The following is a 19810-nucleotide window of genomic DNA, read 5'->3' as shown; positions in this document are numbered from 1 at the left end:
AGCATGTTAAAGCGTCATCAAATTCTTGCTATATTTTGGATTTTTCGCTTTGTAAAAAGCAAATTCTGTGAATCTGCAAAATTTGTTGAAGGGGAAATTCGGTGAGCAATGATCCTTTGCCGTGTTGGATTTCTTCAAAGTGATGTGTACAGGATTGCACGTACTCTGTGTGCGAGAGACGCAAATATGAGGTTGGATTTTTATTTTAAATTTTATTATTTATTCTATTCCATTTAATGTGTACGTGCTACATGTACAGAATTATCCAACACCTAACTGTTTTCGATAGTGTGTGGAATACTGATAATTGCTTCGTTCAGTTTGGTAAATAACCAAAATTTTGGTAATTTCGTTTGACAAAATTGGCGGATCGGTCGAAATTTTATGAAAAAAAATTGATAAAAGAATATAAAAGTTCACCTTCCAATTCTCAAAATAACAACTGTAGAAATTTAATCCAGACAACATGAAGTCTTAGAGAAAACTGATATAAGAACCAAGAAACGAAGTAATATGTACTTGTGTGTGTATATATATATATAGTTTCAGACGAAACTTAAAAAAAAAAAACAATAGATAAAGAAAAGGGGAAAATATATTAAAATCCTGGCCCACATCCTGAAGCCAAAATTTTGAAAAACTTGAAAATTTAGGTGAATAGCCCACTGCATATTCTTTTTCTCCTCACCACTACTACCAAAAGGTCGTCCTCAAACAAAATCTCACCTCTTAATCAACTCAAACTGATCATATATCCTAACAGTCTCTCTCTCTCTCTCTCTCTCTGCACTCTACTTAGTTGCTGCAATTTCCAAAGCCTAGGCCCTATACTCCTTACAACCCAACAACCTGTCTTTTTCCCTCCTTCCCCAATTTGCCCCTACCCCCCCTCCCCCCTACCCCCTTCCCCTCCTCTTATACTCATCATCTTTCATTCCCAAGACAATCCTCTCCTAGGGGCATTCTGGTACTTGCATGCATGCCAGGCCTAATCTCAGCCGCTACCACCCTCTCCATGTTTTCAGAGATAAATTTCAGCACCAAAAACTATACGCATGCAAAACATTCAATCTCACCCCTCACTGCGTGTGTTTGTGTGTGTGATTTTCTTGTTTGACTCTTTGTTTATCTCTTTCTTTGTAACATATATGCATTTGCTTGCACGCATATTCATGCACCATCCATATGATTGGCTGATTGCTAGGGCAACGTAACTCCCTTTTCGTGGGGCTTATTATTATAAATTAATAAACAAACCCACCCTTCACCCCATCCCATATTCATACATACATCTCTCAGTCAATCTTGAATCAAAATGGAGGGTTCTGGTGATCATCATCATCAAAGTGTTAATAATGGGAATATTGGAGGGTCGAGATGGAACCCCACAAAGGAGCAAATCAACATGCTTGAAGGGTTGTACAGACAGGGTTTAAGGACTCCAACTGCTGAACAGATTCAGCAGATCACTGCTCGGCTGAGAGCTTTTGGGCACATTGAGGGCAAGAATGTGTTCTATTGGTTTCAGAATCACAAGGCCAGACAGAGGCAGAAGCAGAAGCAGGACAGTTTTGCTTATTTCAATCGCTTTCTCCATCACCCGACTCCACCGCTACTCTTCCCATCTTATCGCAATGGTACTGCGTGCAGTGCCTTTTTTTTTTTTTATCCATAAGTTATTAACACCTTGCATAGTAGTTATATACATATATATTTGTGTGTAATCCGTTTTTTCTTTTTCCCCTTCAAAATATTATCTGCATATATTGTTATATATATGTGGATGTGTGTAAAGAGTGTCCCTTGACATTCTATGATCAGGTTCTTGATAACTCATGATCATGACATATATGCATGCGTATATATATATATATATATATATATATTGAATTTCCTTTTTGCACAGTTGTATGCAGTCCATGTTACATACCTGGAGGAAAGAATGATCTAGGGTTCTATCCACAATACCCAAAGGTACCACTACCTGCAGCAGGAGCAAGCGCCAAGAGGTCTAAACTAATCCCAGAAAGCAATACCAGCATTGACAAAAACCACCAGAGGTACAGCAAACCAATGCACCACACCACAAGCAAAAATGATCATGATCAGTTCATATCCAGCAGCAGTCATCATCAAGAAACACTGGAATTATTCCCAATCCACCCCACTGGAATTCTGCACGCAAGAACTGGGAATGAGAGTGAAAACAACATGATCTCTACTTCTGCTTATAATACTCCAACTTCTTCATCTGAAGACAATAATTATGGCAGTGCTGATCATGATCATGATCATGGCCATCCCTTTTTTGATTTCTTCTGTAGGAATTAAAATTTTCAAAAAAAAGAAAAAAGAAAAAAAATATTGCAGTTATGATCAGAAATAGTCACTGAATTCTAGGGTTTTCAGAGGGCTGACAGGATCTTTGGTTGTGGGTTTTGAGATTGAATTTCTTTTTCTTGACTGAAGATTTGAGGGTTTAGGGTTTTTTCTTTTTTGCTGTTTTTGGGGGGGTGAGAGTACTGACACATGGGGTTGCTTTTCTCTTTTGGTCATGGACAAAAATGCTGTTTCTGTGTGTTGTAGAGATGACTAATGCGCTGCTTTAATATTTCAATGTTATTAATTCCAAGAATTCAGTTTTTTTTTTCTTTTAAATTTGATTTTTGACACATTCAAATTTATTATATTAGATACACTTATCCTCATATTTATGAAACTCGAAAACCTCGTAATTAATTGTGATATCTTAATCTTGTTACCTGAATAATTAAGACTGCACTAATTAGTTAGTTTCAAAATTGTTGATATCACACAATTAACTATTATCTATTAATGTATATATTTGGGAGGGTCTTTTGACTTCCATCATTCAATTTTGACGAAATTCTCAATTCTTAGAATGTTGAGGTTTTTTTTTTTTAATTGTAAAAATAGTATATTTGGTAGATAGGTATATATGGCATTGTTATAATTTTCAATATATTTGCCTCTTTAAACTACATTTACCTATTTATTATTTTATTTTGCGATTTTAAGAATATTAATTTTAATATATATATAACTATATGTATCCCCCCGCCCCCATACATATATTTGTAGTCCGTGCTATATATATCGTTTTTTTTTTAAATTCATATATATCACAGAATTAGTAAATGTTGGATTTAAAAAATGTAATAATTTATATACATATATATATATTAGCTATTTGAAATTCATAATTTGAATATGATCATTTTTATTTTAGCTCAACACATATTCTTGAAACTGGATTAATTTTTGAATTGAACAATTTTGACTAAATGCTAATTTGTGAAAAATTTTGAACTTTTGTTATTATAACAATATTCCTATTATAATTATACTAGATGTTGTGGCACACAGTATTTGCGCGCATAGTAATACTTTTATTTTTATTAACATTTATATTTATTTGTTCCTTTATATTAAAAATTGACAATGCTTTACAACCTTACGTACATAATTGTCTGATATTCTTTTAATGCATTAATAATACATATTTTACTCAAACTAAATTAAAAATTGACACTTAATTTGTAAATATATGTTATATGGATAACGATGACTATATATACATGCAAAATAAATATTAATATATTATTTTAATTTCAATCAACAATAAGCTTAAATAAAATGGGAATAAATTTAATTTTTGAGTTCATGTAATTGCATAGAACTAAATTTTCTAAAGAAACTTGATTGAGTTATTAATTTAACATGAGTTGCAAAGTTAAAGGGGTATTTTTTATATTAAAATAATTTAGTGTAGTGATATCAAAACTACTACTTTGAGTCTATAAATCATTTTCCTTCTACGAAAGGCAATCGGGATCAACTTTTGCATAAATACATGACAATCATGACTCTTCATGTCGTGAAGCCTCAGCTCCTTCATGTCGACGCAACGGGTCAAATTAGATGCGTAACCATCAGGAAACTTTAGATGACTAATCCATTCACATATCCTCCTCTTCTGCTCCTTGGTCAGGATATACGGCTTTGGGCATCACGTTCGGCCTCCTTTCGTCCACATCATGCTCCAATTGATTACATATGATCTTAATGTCCTTTCGTATATTCAGAGTATTCCTCGTTTTTTCCTTATATCCATCACGGTATTGAATATAATGTCAAACACATTCTTCTCAATATGCATGACATTAAAATTGTGTTGTATTAGATGCGTCGAGTAGTACTCAAGCTCCCAAAAGATGTTTTTCTTTGTTCACTTATGCTCGCTACAGTCTCGTCCAGGAGTGACAACAGTACTTCAACCGCAGGACTAAACTCTTCCACCCATTCGCAGATCTGTTCTCCTGTCAATCTTGGCCGTGCAACCTTCTTTTCTACCTGGTTCTTATTGAATGCTTTCTTGTTTCTACGGTACGGATGGTCCAGGGGAGGAACTGTCTATGGCTAGGGGTGGGCGTAGGGTCGGGTACACGATAATTGGGTAGTATATAATACTACCTGACCCGAACCCGACTAGGGAGGGTACCCATCGGTTTGGGTAATTTCTGCAAGTTAGAATTTTTTTTATTATTATATTTATTATGAAGCAATAAATTTTTATTCACAAAATAAAGTGCAATCAAAAAATTACAAAAGTCCATTGACCCAACTAAAAATAAAATCAATAGCCCAACACCTATAATTTATAAACTCATTTTAAACATATAATTTCATAAATACCAAGTTAGCAACAATAAATCAATTTTTGCATTTGCAAAATGCACAAAATCAGACCTCTAGTTTTATGAAACAAACCCTTCTCAATTTTTTTCCATTTTCTAATCGGGTACCCGATCGGGTTATTCGGGTTGATTTTATCCCGAAGCCAACCCGATTAAAAATAGATGGATTTTAGGGTTATCCAAACCCGCCGTAAAAACCCAAAAAACTCAACCAATTTCATCCGTATCCGATCGGATTGGGTCGGGACCCGATTAACCTGACCCGTTTGCCCACCCCTATCTATGGCGATCAAAGTAGCACGCCTTTCTACTGTTCTGCAGGTAGAACACACGTGTGTCTTCCATATAAATTGGACACCCCATAACACCAGCGAAACTCCATCCAAACGCTATTCCTTAAGAAGTAGGTCGTTCAAAGTCCACATCAATGTGATGCGCATTGAGAATGTCTCGTTCTTCACACTATTGCTCGTCAGTACACCCACATGCCATAAATTCTGCAACTCCTCGATCAATAGCTCTAGGTAAACATCGATGAAAGGTTTTGAATTGGAAGAACCGTGGATCACCATCGTCAAGAATATATACGCAAAACTCATGCACATCACGGTGGGAGATTGTACGGTGTAAGTATAACGGGCCAACATGAGTACATACGACCGTACTGCCCGTGCAGTGCGAACCCATCTTTTGCATAAACCCAGTCAAACATTATAGGGCTCTACTGCAAAATTGGAATATGTCCGGTCAAAATACCTCCATGCAGATGAATGGCATATGGATCCCTCTTCCGTTTGATGGTTGACATGCCACGTCATTTGCTCGATAGTCACTTCTGAAGCATACAACTTCTGTAGCCGAGGGGTAATCGGCAGGTACCTAAGAATGACATATGGTGTTTTCTTGCGATTAGGATTTCGCTCCCTAGTGAGCCTGTACCTAACTTCTTCATAAAATTTGCAGTAGTCCATATCAATGTCGTCCTTCCAGTACAGCACGCAACCATTCGTACACGCATCAATTTTCTCAATAGGTTAACCTAAGTCTCTTATCAATTTCTTCGTACTATAGTAATCCTGGGGCAAGTGTGGTCGCGGGGCAATATATAATCAGCCCAATGCGATATTCGGTCACATAAATACTGAGAAATATGGCCTTCGGCCTTAATGTTCACCAACTCAGCTACAACCCTAAATTGAAATTGAGTGCAACCGTTCCACAACGACTGCTCGACAACATGCATTACATCATGAAATTGATCAGCTAGCCCAGACACATAATCGTAGGGGTCCCACCATAATATGAACTAGGCCCTGCATCAGTAGGAGACAAATTTGTACCATCATTAGAAAACCAAACAGCCAGCACGACGGCATAAAAAACCATCCTCTGAGCCAAATCCATCTACACAGCATCACCACAAGGCGTACTGGTACCCTCTATAACATGAGATGGCCTTTAGGAACGGTTTTTCTGACCGTTGAAATATAGCTATTGTATTTCATTTGGAACGATCTCATTAATACTAAAGAAATAGTACAAAAAAACCATTCCAATGTGTACTAGGTTTTGGAAGGGGGTTAGAAACATATTACCTCTTAAATAAAACTAATAGTTGGAATGGTTTTTCGGATAATTGATTAAGGGTGTTCCAAAATCGTTTCAAATTTTACTTCATTTTAGAATATATTTTCGAACTGTCATTTTTTGGACATTCTTTGCCACACATATAGGAATGGTTGACTCAATACCGTCCCCAATTCTAGTATTGTGTTCCAAATAGAGTTCCAACTATTTACCTTAATTATTTTGGAACAATATTTGGATTGGATGTAAAACTGTTTGTTTGGAACTCATTTTGGAATGGTTAATCCAAAAAAAGCTGTTGATCATGACATCATCTTCAATATCCATTTCTTATGTGTTCCAAAACTCGTTCCATATTTTGGAACGATTTCCCTAACAGTGCCAAATCCCACCTTTTTGTGGTGTTGAATGTGGGGTTGAATGTGGGGATGCTCATCACTCATGTCCATTGATTTTTATGTTAAAAATGTGAAAACAAATTGGATAAAAGATAAGTACCTGCAGAAGTTTAAGTCGAATCCAAAGAGGTCTGTGAAGGGTTTTAGAGTGGACATAATAAATGAGTTGATGATGAATGTGTCTAGACATCAAGCTTATAGAGCTGAAAAGGCAGCATTAAAGGAAATTGAGGGGAGTCCAGATTGGCAAAAATATGGGAATATTAAGAGGAGATTAAAAGGACTAATCCTAATTCAACTGTGATTATGGGGACTGAACAACAGGATATAGAGTAAAGGGTTTCCAGATTTTATGTATGCTTTAAGGAATTGAAAGTCAGGTTTAGAGCTGGATGTAGGCCAATAATTGGGGTGGATGGGTGTCATCTGAAGGAGCTTAACGGGGTATTCTCCTCTCTGCAATAGGTGTTGATCCCAATAATAATATATTCCTTGTTGCATATGCTATAGTAAATAAAGAATGCAAAGAGACTTGGGAATGGTTCCTAATTGTGTTGAAACATGATGTAGACATAGTTAGGGAACATGAACATACATTCATGTCTGGTAAGCAGAAAGGGCTGATGCTACATTTGAGGAGGTTTTTCCAAGGTCACAGATTCTGTGTCAGGCACTTACATAACAACTTTAGACAAGCTGGGTTTAGGGATTTAATATTCAAGAATGCATTGCAGAATGTTGCTAAAGCATGTACAATTGGTGAGTGGAAAATGAGAATGCAAGAACTTAAGAATTTTTCACAGCAAGCATATGACTGGTTTACTGATAAACCTGCAATACAATGGTCTAGGTCTCATTTTAGTGAGGCATCTCAATGTGATATGTTGTTAAATAATGTGTGTGACACCTTCAATTCATGCATATTGGATGCAAGAGAAAACCAAGCTTGAATGGATTAGAGAATATCTTATGAGAAGGATGCAAGAAAATAAAGATAAGAGTTGCACTAAATGGAAGCAAAGATTGTGTCCTAAAATACATCAAATACTAGAGAAACATGCAAATAAGATATCTGACTATATGCCCATCAAGGCTGATGACCTTCATTACCAAATTTCTTGTTTTGATGGGAGCCAGCATTATGTGGATCTTGGATCAAAAAGTTATAGTTGTAGGAAATGGTAGCTATCAAGGGTACCATGTAAACATGCTTGTTGTATCATTTATCACAAAAAATAGGACCCTGTAGAGTATGTTGCAAAATGTTACATTGTTGATACTTATAGAAGGGTATATGCATCTGCAGTACAAACAATGAACCATGAAGGGATGTCAGAGTCTTGCATAATTCCTCCTCTGCTGTTTGTATAGGTTGTTATATAAATTTTGTATTCAATCTTTTTTCTTCACATAATATATTTCAGTTTATGAGTGAAGCAATAGCATAAAGGGCAATAAAGATTTGGACCAAATAATTTTGACATTAGAATAAAAAATTATAAATATTTTATTAAATAGTTGAACTTAACAAATACTATTAATATTAGAAGTCTCAACAAATGAAGAAAATAATTTAATACATATTTATACATAATAATTTTAATAATTTCTTCTGTGAATAGCACAAGATATATATTTGATTCATTTTAATAATGATCACTTTATATGTTGAATTTGTGAGTAGGCACTTATTTCAAATATTATATTACTTTTGTATTTTTAATTTACTTATGATTCAGTGGCTTCGGTGACATCAATGTCAGAAATATGGGATAGTATATAATATTACTTAAAAGCAAAATTTAACTCATTATGTGTTGAAAATGGAATCAAGAAGAGTAATGGACATCATATAGCAGAAATGTGCTCTGTATTTCTTCATTAAACAAAAATTGTACAGTGCCTGTGTTTAGATAGAAGATTATGAACAGAATCTCTAACTAACTGAACTAACTAACAATATTGTATACGTCATCATCAGGTGATTTACATGTGAAGATATCATACAAAATTGTAAAACAAAATTATGTAGCGACCTCCTCTGCTTCTCGATCCCCTTAATTAGGCGAGCATCTAAGAGGCTGATCTGCGACCTCCTCAGTCAGGTCGCTTCACATGACCTCAGCCAGGATCCCATTTACGATCAGCCTTAGTATTCCTAACAGCAACCTCCTCAGTCAGGTTACTGCATGTGACCCCAACATTTCCGACCTCAGCCCGAATTCCATTTTCTTTGCGATCTACCTCAACATTCCCAACATTTTGCTTGAAATCATATAACCCTATCTTTTGTTAGAAATACTTTTTTAAGTATTTTTTTTATTATATTTATATCTTATAATAATAATTTATTATATATGTACTTCTTCATTAATAAGCTATTTGATAAATTTTGTAAAATTCACCCTTGTTTTTCTTTTAGAAATTATTTTTGAAAAGTAATGATATATATCATACAATCATTTTTTGATTGAAAATTATGTTGTATAATAACATTATATAATAAAAGGGTTAAAAGCAAAATACCCCCTGTGTTATTGATAAAGAGCAAATTACCCCCCTGTGTTAAAAAAAATACAAAATACCCCCCTGTCAATTAAATAATGTAGTACACTGCCTCCCTACATAAATTAAATGTTTGTGAGAATGGTGAAAGATGAAAATACCCCTCCTTATATTTGAAAATGCTGACTGTTGGTGAAACTTAGGATTTTCATATGTTAATTTTGTTTCTGGCGAGAGAAAAAGAGAGACGACAAAGGCGACTGAGAGGCGGCTAAATCCACTCAAATCCTTCAAAATCCACCACCGCCGCCAGCTAAATCCACTCAAACGCCGTTGTCCGCAACTGCAACACCGATTTTCGCTATTTCGAGCTCTGATATTTGCTATTTCGGGCTTTAATTTTTGTCAGCGAACTGTTTCCCTTTCCCTTCATCCCCCGCCAAACGCCGTCCCTCGCAGCTGCAACACCGGACACGGTTAGTCTCGATCTATACAGCTTCATATTTCGAGATCTGATTTTCGATTTCGCTTCTTCTACGTAAATCAACTTAAAGCCAGTCTCTGTGGAATCGACCCTACTCCCACTTTCACAAGTGTTGTAGGAATTATTTTTTGTGGTCTCAACACCCATCAATATCTCTGAATATTTCTGTGTCTGGATGATTTTTCTACTGCTATTATTATCGATTTTTTAGGCAATAATTATCTGAAAGTTCTGCCACGTTTTATGTTGAAATTTGCTGCTATTTCTTGTTCCACTTTGTGCAAAATTTTTCTAAAAAATATCCTTTATAATTGTGAGAAATTATTCTCTGCTTTGTGCTATTATCTTACTGAAATTTTATTATTATTATTGCTCTTACCCACGGTTTAACTTCCCCTAATCTCCCATCTTGTTGGACCCTTGAGGTCGTCAGATATTTGATCGGGAATTAGGCAGGAAAGCCTCGATTTTTAATCTGTAAAAATTTCTATTACGCTGTGAATTTTTTATCCATTGCTGAATCTGCTTTTTGGTGAAACTCTGGTTATTATTTTTGCTCACGAGCTACTGTTTAAAGTTGTTTAAAGAATGACTACAAAATTAATAAGTATATTTATTATCGATTATCAACTTAATTTATATTTTCTTATAGTGTAAAAACAATATCACATAATGTATTAAAATATAACATTTTTTAAGTAGGAATTTGTGAAAGTATAAATTTTAATAGGGTTCAATCATCCAAATTATGAGAACCTAAATACCAACTTTACATATGTCCAAATTCAAAAAATAAATTTAGAAAGTAAATGAATCAAGATTAGTACAATAAATGTAAAGAATTTAAATTGAAAATTATTTATTAAAAAAACAATAGTGCTTTTAGCTTCTAACTTCTACCTCAAGAATAACTTTTGAAAAAAAAAAAAAAAAAGTTCAGAAACAAAAACAGCACTTCAAATACTCCGCAAGTGCTCTTTCTAAACTACAAGTACGACACGGTCATAACAACCTATTTACAAGTAATAAAAGACCTAGTAAATGAATATTAATGATGTTATTAAATAATCTTATCATTCTCCAATTCACCAAAAACAAAACTAAAAGAAAAAGAAAGGGCATAGAACACTAAGAAATTGTGAATGAAATAATCCAAATCAACCATAAGATGCTCCACCACAAATAATAAAAATTCTCGATCAAGTCAAATTTAAGATAAACGAGAACGTTGCCAACTACAACGATTCAAATATTTTTCTCCCAGCAAAAATTTAATAAAAAATAAAACTAGGAGAAGAACAAGTCGTGATGAGCTACGAGACGCTTAAATTACTGAAAACAGATCTGTCAGAAATAAATACATAAACACAAAAACTAGGGCTCAACAGTCAAAACGGTACTCTTATCCCACACAGGTGTATAGGATCCAGGGGGCTGAAATCAATTATCCATGAATCCAAACAAGACAAGAATCTGAAATGATAATAAAGCCTACTTGAGCTCAACTATCCAACCCATTTTATCCTCGGTGAGTCCCATTTGTAGGCTGGTAAGTGCGGAGTAGAGTAGTTGTGATACGCGACCAACTCCATCACTTCCATAAGTTACCCTGCAAGTATTAATATATGCACTATCTAGAACTGTGTTGTAGGAACTAAACAAATTCATATTTTTGCAATTCACGAAATAAAAGGTGACTTCAACACAACTAAATCTTGGACTCACGGGCCTCGCAGAACACAGACAACCGCCTTTAGATATTTCATGTTCAGTTAGATCAATGACGTAGTTCTTTTTAAGTTGCACTTTTTACCTAAACAAAATCCAGATCTCTATCCATCACCTTTAAACATCATTTATTGAATTACGTACACATATATGAAAATCATACTGTTAATCTTTTCCACTTGCTAACACCATCACTGTATCACCAACATAACTAACCTAAAGATAAAACATCAAGATGATCTTTCACAAATTAGTTTTCATGAATCCACTATTCGAAACCATATTTTTGGTCCATAACAAGAGTCACCTACCAGGACATGGACAAAGCAAATAGTTACATGGACGAAGAATAGAGCAAAAATATCCCAACTAGGATATTGTGAGTATAGACCAATCTAAGCACAACATATCATGCATAACCACATTTCACTGGCACATATTCCTGGACACAAATTGACAAACTCTTACCCTCTCCCCAAAACAAGCAAAACAGACAAACATTTACCATGAAACATCTTGGGAGCTCGGATCGGTACTAACCGTTTATTGAGATAAGTTATGCTGCCGACGGGTGAAACCACAACTGCAGTTCCTGTGCAGAAGACTTCATCAGCCTCGAGCAATTCATTGACTGTTACCTGGCGTTCTGCAACCTAGACATCACAAGAAGCACATAAGAGAGGTAAGAGTGAGATATTACACCGTCGATCTGCATAAACTCATATGATACTTAAATTCACCAGGATAAATCTCAAGATTAAACTCACCTCAAAATGGCCAACCATGAAAACAATTGGAATATGTATATGGTTATTTACCATAAATACATATATCAATGTTATGACACACATGGAGGACCTATCATGCCTTAGTTCAACATGCAATCTTCTTTATGGGATTAGTGTTGCAAGATTCTACCCTCATGGCCTCACATGTAAATTCCTAAAGATAATATGCAATATCATCTCAGTCAAAAAGCCAAGATATTGGCAGATAATCATTTTTCCTGACAGGTATCCCTTGTTTCAGTCTAGTATCTTGAGAAACCAAAATTGACCAAAGTACCTCGAATCCTTGACTACGAGCAACATCGAGTATGCTCTTTCTCGTGATGCCAGGCAGGATGGTCCCTTTTATTGCAGGAGTAGATATCTCATTACCCTGCAAATACAGTAGAGATTGGGGAATAAGAATTATACAGCTGGAGAAAAATAACAAATGGATAAGTCAAAGATCAGTAAAATCTAAAGGAGATAAGACTTGAATAAGTAATAAAGGACAAAAACCTTTCAAAGGAGATCTCCAAGAGACACCCCACAATCACCCTGTTTTAAAAAATTGTAGAGATAGACAACTATGTGTAAATCAAATGAGTATTTAAACAACAGAAGCCCCAACAACATGAGCATGAGATTCCATGTAGGATTGCACATGTCACTTTAACAGTAATCAGCGGGTAGACACAGTAACTGATTTCAGTGGAGCCATGGAGTCGCCAGAATTATAGAAATAGGAAAATGCAAAAAGAAGTCAGAGAAAAGAATGGCAAACAATGAGAGTAAATAACAAACCTAAGTATGGACTTCCCAATTTGCTATGTAATTGATAATATGCACCAAACTCATATGTAATAAGAAGTTATCGTACCTTTACAACAAAAATGTTGCAGGACGACACTTCCTCCAAGTATTTTTTGTCAATACTATCTAAATAAAGAACATCAGAAAATCCCTTTGCTCTTGCAGCACTCTGCGCCTGTAGAACCTAGAAGTGATAATTCAAGAGGTAACAATGCATCAGCATTAACAGTATTACAGATCTCAATATCAGAATACAAAAGATGATATGGATAAAAGTAACAATATTCTCATAATCTAAAAGTTCAGAGGACCATAAGAGGAAATAAATACAACAGGATAGACAAGAGATTAAGCATGATTTTTTATCTAAACCTTGTTCAGAAGGGCAAAGAGAAACATTAAACAGAAAATTATGTTAACATATTCGAACATTCAAACCACACTAATACAGAAAAAAGGGACAAAGAAAGAAATGGTATAAAGGACTCTTGTGCAAACAAATAAAGCATGTAAAATAGATAAAATAAATAAATAAAACAACTAAACAATAAAGTACCAAGAATCAACATAAAATTCACCTACTAACCCAAAAAAGAATTGGAACCAACGAAATAATAGAGTGCAAAGCATCAAAATAAAAATTACTTACTGCAGCATAATTTCCAATAGTCTTCACTCCTCCAGTACCACCAGGAGTTGCTCGATGCATTTCAGTCTCAACTATCAAATTTATTGGTGCCAATCCTTCCTGGAAATAAAATGCATAATCAGCTGCAATATACACCACTGTGCTAATTGTAGAAGATGATCTATGAAAAACAAGACAACGCAGCATACAAAATGAATCTGCATATCACCCAGCACATCAATGTTTCTAGGAACAAGGACTACAAAAATTGCACCCAGGATATGAAGGATGTGTAATCCATATAATTTTTTACTAATACCTAAAATTAAAGCTACACCTCAAATGCGCAGGGGAATATAGCAAAATAAACATTCAAATTATTCAACTGTTCTCCAGCACAGCCTAGCGATGCACTCAAAATGCTGTAAATGGTCTTTATAATTGGCAGCCAACACACTACCACTAAAGGATCTATTGTGATAAATTACACACAGAAAAAGAGCAATTCAGTCAGAATCTGAAAAAGTAAGCAGCATACAATCTGAAAAAGTAGATGATTCAAGTGGCATATATGAACCTTGCTGCATAGACATACAAAGAGGAATATCATTTTACCTTGAAATAGTTGCCGACTGGGGAAACATAAATCAGAAATGTATACTCAGGGGCTGGTGCAAGACCCAGAACAGCACCACTCCCCATAAGCAATGGCCTTATATACAAAGAACCTTTACCAGGTGGGGGTATCTGAAATTGGAAATAAAATAGAAAAAATTGAATTTTAATCCTACAAAACAACTGCAGGCAAACAATAAATCTCAAACTACAACACTGAATTTAAACATTACCCATCTTTCATTTGCTAAAACAGTTTCTTTTACAGCCTCCACAAACTGCTCCACAGTCGGAGCAGGCATGCACATACGTTCCGCACCCATTCTAAGTCGCACTCCATTTTCCTCCGGCCGGAATAGTGAAATATTACCATCATGTTTGCGATAGGCTTTTAAGCCTTCAAACAATCCCTACAAAATTTTTTGAAAGAATGCTTATGATAGCCGAACAACCACAAACTAGACACCCAAGCTTATTACTTCAGACAAATTAGAAGTAAATACGGAACCAACCTGACCATAATTCAAAACGGCAGCAGATGGGCTCAACTCAATGTTCCCAAACCGCTGTAATTGACCTTTAGAAAAGGCTTCTCCTTGGGAACACCTCATAATATACATATAATCAGTAGGCATGAGCCCAAAACGAAGGTTGTCCCAATCAATGTCAGCTAATTCTAATGCTGCAATGCTGCCACAATTCACACAAAATAAACTCAAACTTCTGAAAACCCAAAACAAAAAAGAAGGGGAGAAAAACAAGGAATTTATACCAAGAAATTACACATCATTTTCTTGAACTTTTAAAGTTACCTGGCAGACGACGCCACTCGAAGCGAATTAACATTGTTGCTGTTGCGATTACTAAAAGAAGCAAAACGCAATTGCTTCTGCAGCTGCACACAATTATTACAGTAAGCAAACAAGTGCATCAGAACGAAAACAGCAGCAGAGACAGAAATCAAAGGAAAACCCAAGAAAGAGGAAAAAAGGGGCAAAACCCATCACAGAGAATGTGGTTGCGGGAAGCGGTAAACAAGTACCTGGAGCGGGGTAGGGTGAGAAGGACCAAGAAAACCTGCGAACACAGCGCCGTTCACCATTTCTATTGCCTCTAGTTTTCTTGTGGCTACTCTTTGACGGTTCTCCCCCCAAAAACCAAAACGATGAACAAATACCAGTTCTCGCGGATATCCCTATTACCGGAAAGCCTACAGAAGTCAGAATGGGAAGAGGAAAAGGAAATCCTACGGGTTGGATTGCTCGTGTGTCCACGGGGAAAGGAAAGGGAATAAGTACGTGCTTTTCGAGTCTATACTGTTCATTCTTGCCTATCTTCATCTAATCAATGTCGTGTCTAATGACTCGGATAAATAGATAGGAAATTGTGATGGTTTTATGACAACTTGACTAGTTTGAAAAATGCAACTATGTCTTGATACATGAAGGAAAAATTTCATGATTCATCAGGTCCATCATTTTTGCTGCACCATGTGCAACATAAGCAAGCACTTGCAATTCTTTAACTTTTATCTTTGTGCCTTGTTTAGTCAGTGGTAGTATGCTGTTATTTGTTGTAAATTCCAAAATAATTTATGCACAATATGCAATGGGAAAGGGAAGTTGATGTTTATTCATTTTATGCATATTAAGGCTGATTGCATACTTTATTGAAACTTTTGAAACCAGGTTATCTTTCTAGAACCTGCTGAAGCTCGTGCAGCTTTCAAAGGTTTGGCTTACAAGCGGTACAAGTAAGTTGATTTAGTAGTTCAAAAGTTCAAAACTTTTCGATTAGGGGTGGCAATGAGTCGAGCTCGACCATTTTTGTCGAGCTCAAGCTCGACTCTGTGATTTCGAGCTTGAGCTTGAGCAGTCAAGCTCGAGCTCGAGAATTTGTTCCAGAAAATTGTAGCAGAAAATTTGTTCCAGAAAATTTAATAAAAAATTGCAGCAGAATGGAGGTGGGAAGGAGAGAAGAAAGAGATGAGAGGAAATTCAGAAATTTTACTGCTTCCTTACAACATTAGAACTCTTTTACAAACAATTCTCAGAGCAAACAAAAGTGTAAGGAACTAAGGCTGGAAAGGAATCTAACAACAAGAATTAAACAAATCATAGTCCCCTAAAAACACACCCAAACCCAAGAAAAAGAATTAAACAAGATGCTAAAAACACACCCAAACCCAAGAAAAAGAAGAACAAGTAAAATGCAACAGAGAAAGAAGGATTACCTTAAAGCCGTACTCGTCGACTTACCGTCCTTGTTGCCGTGAGTTTGAGACTAGGGTTCTAAGAGATGGGTTTGGGGAAGAAATGATAGGAGAAAGATGGAAGCCGTACTCGTTGCCGACCTGCCGTCCTTGTTGCCGTGATTTTGGGGTTAGGGATATTAGTGATGGATTTGGGGAAGAATTGGGAGAGGAGAAAGAATGGAGAAGAAACGTAAAGAGAGAAAGAAAGAGGTTTAAGAAACGAGAACAAGAGAGAGAAAGTGATGGGGTTTTAATTTTTGACTGTATCTCTCTTGATGGGTTTTTAATTTTTGACTTTATTATTATTATTATTATTGTTGTTGTTGTTGTTTTTGTTGTTTTTGTTGTTGTTGTTGTTATTATTATTATTTTAAATTATGAGATCGAATCATAAAATTTTTATATAGATATAGTTAAAATTAATATATGTTCACAATCTACAAAATTTATGTATTTATAAATATTAGTATAACATTGATATAACCATCATCTTATATTGTTGAATAATATGGGTTAATCGGGCCATTAAAATTCAGATCAGACCGTTAGATATGATAAAACTTACAAAAAAATACATTTGGTAAAGTTTTAAACTTATTGGATATACGGATGTCGAGATATCATACTCGAAACATAAGAGTAATCATTCAAGACGGTAATCAGGCCATGTGATTTTTAATCATACCGTTTGATATGATCTAATGAACACAGTCTTGTATATATTTAAATTTTGTATAAATCAGGTGCCCGAATTTTAAGATATCGTAATTATTAATTAAACTTTTTAATCTCATTATATATATAAAATAATAATTAGAAGTTCAACCATTGTCATCAACATTATTATTATTATTATTAATTTATCATCATTATTACTATTATTGTTGTTGTTATTGTTATTATTATTATGATTTTTAGATTAATTCATAAAATTTACTGAATTTTGACATAAATTTATAAATAATAAAAAATCATAAGTGAATTATTTGTAAATTTAAAAAATATTAACGTAATACAAATATAATTAAAATATAACATAAAGTTCTATATATCATATTAATTAATAAAAAATATTATAATTTACTAAGTTGTTGATTAAATTTATTTTTGTATAAAGATTAAATGTATAAATAAAAATATCAAATTTATTATTATTCAAAATAAAATATATGATATTGATTAATAATTATAGTATATGGTCAATTTAGATTATAAAACTGATCAAATATTAAATATATAAAAAATTCAAAAATAAAAATATATATAAAAAAATATTCACCAGCTCGCGAACTGGTGAACAACTAAAATTGAGCTCGAGCTGGCTCGAATCGAGCTCAAAATCGAACCGGATCGACTCATCTGCCACCCCTATTGTTGATGGGAAGAAAAATAATATGGTCTCTCCTCCTCCAAACTATCCGCTTATTATACACCATTCTAATTCTTTTCAATTGTTTTCTTGAAAATACATATGTACTTCAAATGCAACTTATATATTATTAAAATATTTAATATAATTATTCAACAACTTTAAAAAAAAAATTAAAAAAAAAACTATACATACGCACTACTATCAAAAATCTACTAAGAAAAAAACAGAAAAAAAAAAAATACTATATATGTAGGAGTAGAAAAAATAGAAGTTGGGTAGTTATTCGGAAAGTACTTGGAATTAGTGGTGTAAAGTTGAGCCACTGAAGGTGAAGTAATCAATATTAAATATCAACGAACGGTAAGTGCCGGCGGCGAGGAGAATTAGGGCTTAATCGCAACACACGTAACGCACACCAAATGTTCTAACACGTCAACATAATGTTTCGATTTGTTTTCTAAGTGTTTTGTTGTGTTTTATAGAGATAGAGAGAGAAAAATAAAGATAAATAAGTGTGTGTTATAGAGACAATATGTATGCTTGGATTTGTTTTTGGAGATGATTTAAAACGAGTATTATATATTTAATGTTGTGTTTGGGGAGATAAAAGTTATTATTCATTGTCAAATCATGTCTTTTTTATATATATTTATGTATATGTGTGTGTATATATATATGTATGTATTTATACTTAAAACAGTTAAAAACACCTAAAATTAGGTGTTTTTAAATGGTGGCAAAATTGAGTATGTTTTGACTTGTCTCAAAAACAATTTGGAAATGAAAACAAACATAGTGTTAAGTCTTGTTGAATTCATAAAGTATTTTAATGAAATGATGATTTTATACTACTAATCCGAAATGCTTATCAATACTACATCCTTTTATGACATAATTATAATGCTACTGTATAACATAATTTTCAGACAAAAAATAATCATAATTATTGTTGATATTAAAATTTTTGAGATAAATTATCAATTAGAAGCACAAATAAATTGTGTTTCAAATTAAAATTTTATCAAATTGAGCTTTATATTTGTGAGATTGATGGATTCTAAATGAAGCACAAAATTATTTTTTAAAAATTTATTTATGAAATAATATTTTTATTTATCATGAATATGAAACACTTTAATTAGCTATTCGACCTCTTATAAATCAATGTTAAGTATATATAAAAGATATATAAAAAATAAAACGTAGATAAAGAATCATAATAATGTTTAGGGGTTAATTACACTTAGATCCAATCTGAAAATTTATTGTTTACACATATCCTCCTTTTGTTAGAATTTGGATGAGAAAGCTGACATTAGATAAAAAAAATTACGTAAATTTTTAATTTTGCCACTAATTCAACACTGACATGTAATAAGTTTGTACTTGTATGGAAACAAATGTAATAATATTAACCTTACTCCATATATATATATATATATATTATTTATTCTTTTATAAGTATAAAAATGTATTTGAGAATGTTAAATGAGAGCAATGTTCAAACTCTAATAGAAGGATTGTAAAATTGTTGAAAATAATTTCTTATTCATGGAAAATAGAATATAAATAAACCATGATGTTATAATAAAAAAGAATTTCTCAATAAGATGGACAAAAGAATTATTGGGTACTATTAATTGATATCAAATAAAATATTTTCATATATTTCTTCCATAAATACACAAACTGTTAGAGCAAGATTAGTACGTATGTTAATGTGACCTACCGTACATTACTTGGTGCTTGTGTTTACCACATTTGGAGGGAGCGCAACTTGACACGGTTCGAGAACATTGAGAGATTTCCAACTATAGTCGCTAGTGTCATTATTGAGGATGTCAGATTACGTTTTCTTAGTATTAATTTGTCGAGTTCTGTTAGTACTGGTGCGCTTCATAGATTATGGCGTATTTCTTGGCCTGTCGAGGGAGAAGTTGG

The 19810-nt window shown here is 33.9% G+C and overlaps 2 protein-coding genes across 3 annotated transcripts; one reads left to right on the top strand and one right to left on the bottom strand.

The window, feature by feature from the left end:
- Positions 1–58: 58 nt before the first annotated feature.
- LOC105161323 (WUSCHEL-related homeobox 4) lies at positions 59–2627 on the top strand. The gene is made up of 3 exons (XM_011078970.3): positions 59–191; positions 1300–1637; positions 1907–2627. Exons 2-3 carry the CDS (start codon positions 1316–1318, stop codon positions 2329–2331), a joined length of 747 nt encoding a protein of 248 aa, XP_011077272.1. The 5' UTR covers positions 59–191; positions 1300–1315; the 3' UTR covers positions 2332–2627.
- An 8371-nt stretch (positions 2628–10998) lies between these two features.
- Positions 10999–16750, bottom strand: LOC105161322 (branched-chain amino acid aminotransferase 2, chloroplastic). Of its 2 annotated transcripts, none has more exons than XM_011078968.3 (11): positions 16477–16747; positions 15286–15438; positions 15056–15138; positions 14756–14933; positions 14477–14653; positions 14244–14375; positions 13650–13748; positions 13068–13184; positions 12486–12581; positions 11961–12073; positions 10999–11301 (listed from the first exon to the last, which is right to left on the bottom strand). In XM_011078968.3, the coding sequence occupies exons 2-11, from the start codon at positions 15343–15345 to the stop codon at positions 11184–11186; spliced, it is 1173 nt and encodes a 390-aa protein (XP_011077270.1). In that variant the 5' UTR covers positions 15346–15438; positions 16477–16747; the 3' UTR covers positions 10999–11183. The 2 variants fall into 2 exon arrangements, 1 of the variants encoding a protein (XP_011077270.1); XR_847765.3 differs by lacking the exon at positions 10999–11301 and adding an exon at positions 12188–12362 and having other exon boundaries at positions 16477–16750.
- Positions 16751–19810: the final 3060 nt, after the last annotated feature.

Source organism: Sesamum indicum, linkage group LG4, assembly GCF_026168435.1.
Source record: "Sesamum indicum cultivar Baizhima isolate 11 linkage group LG4, ASM2616843v1, whole genome shotgun sequence".
Classification (NCBI taxonomy): Eukaryota; Viridiplantae; Streptophyta; class Magnoliopsida; order Lamiales; family Pedaliaceae; genus Sesamum; species Sesamum indicum.
This window is presented reverse-complemented; position numbering and strand designations above follow the sequence as displayed.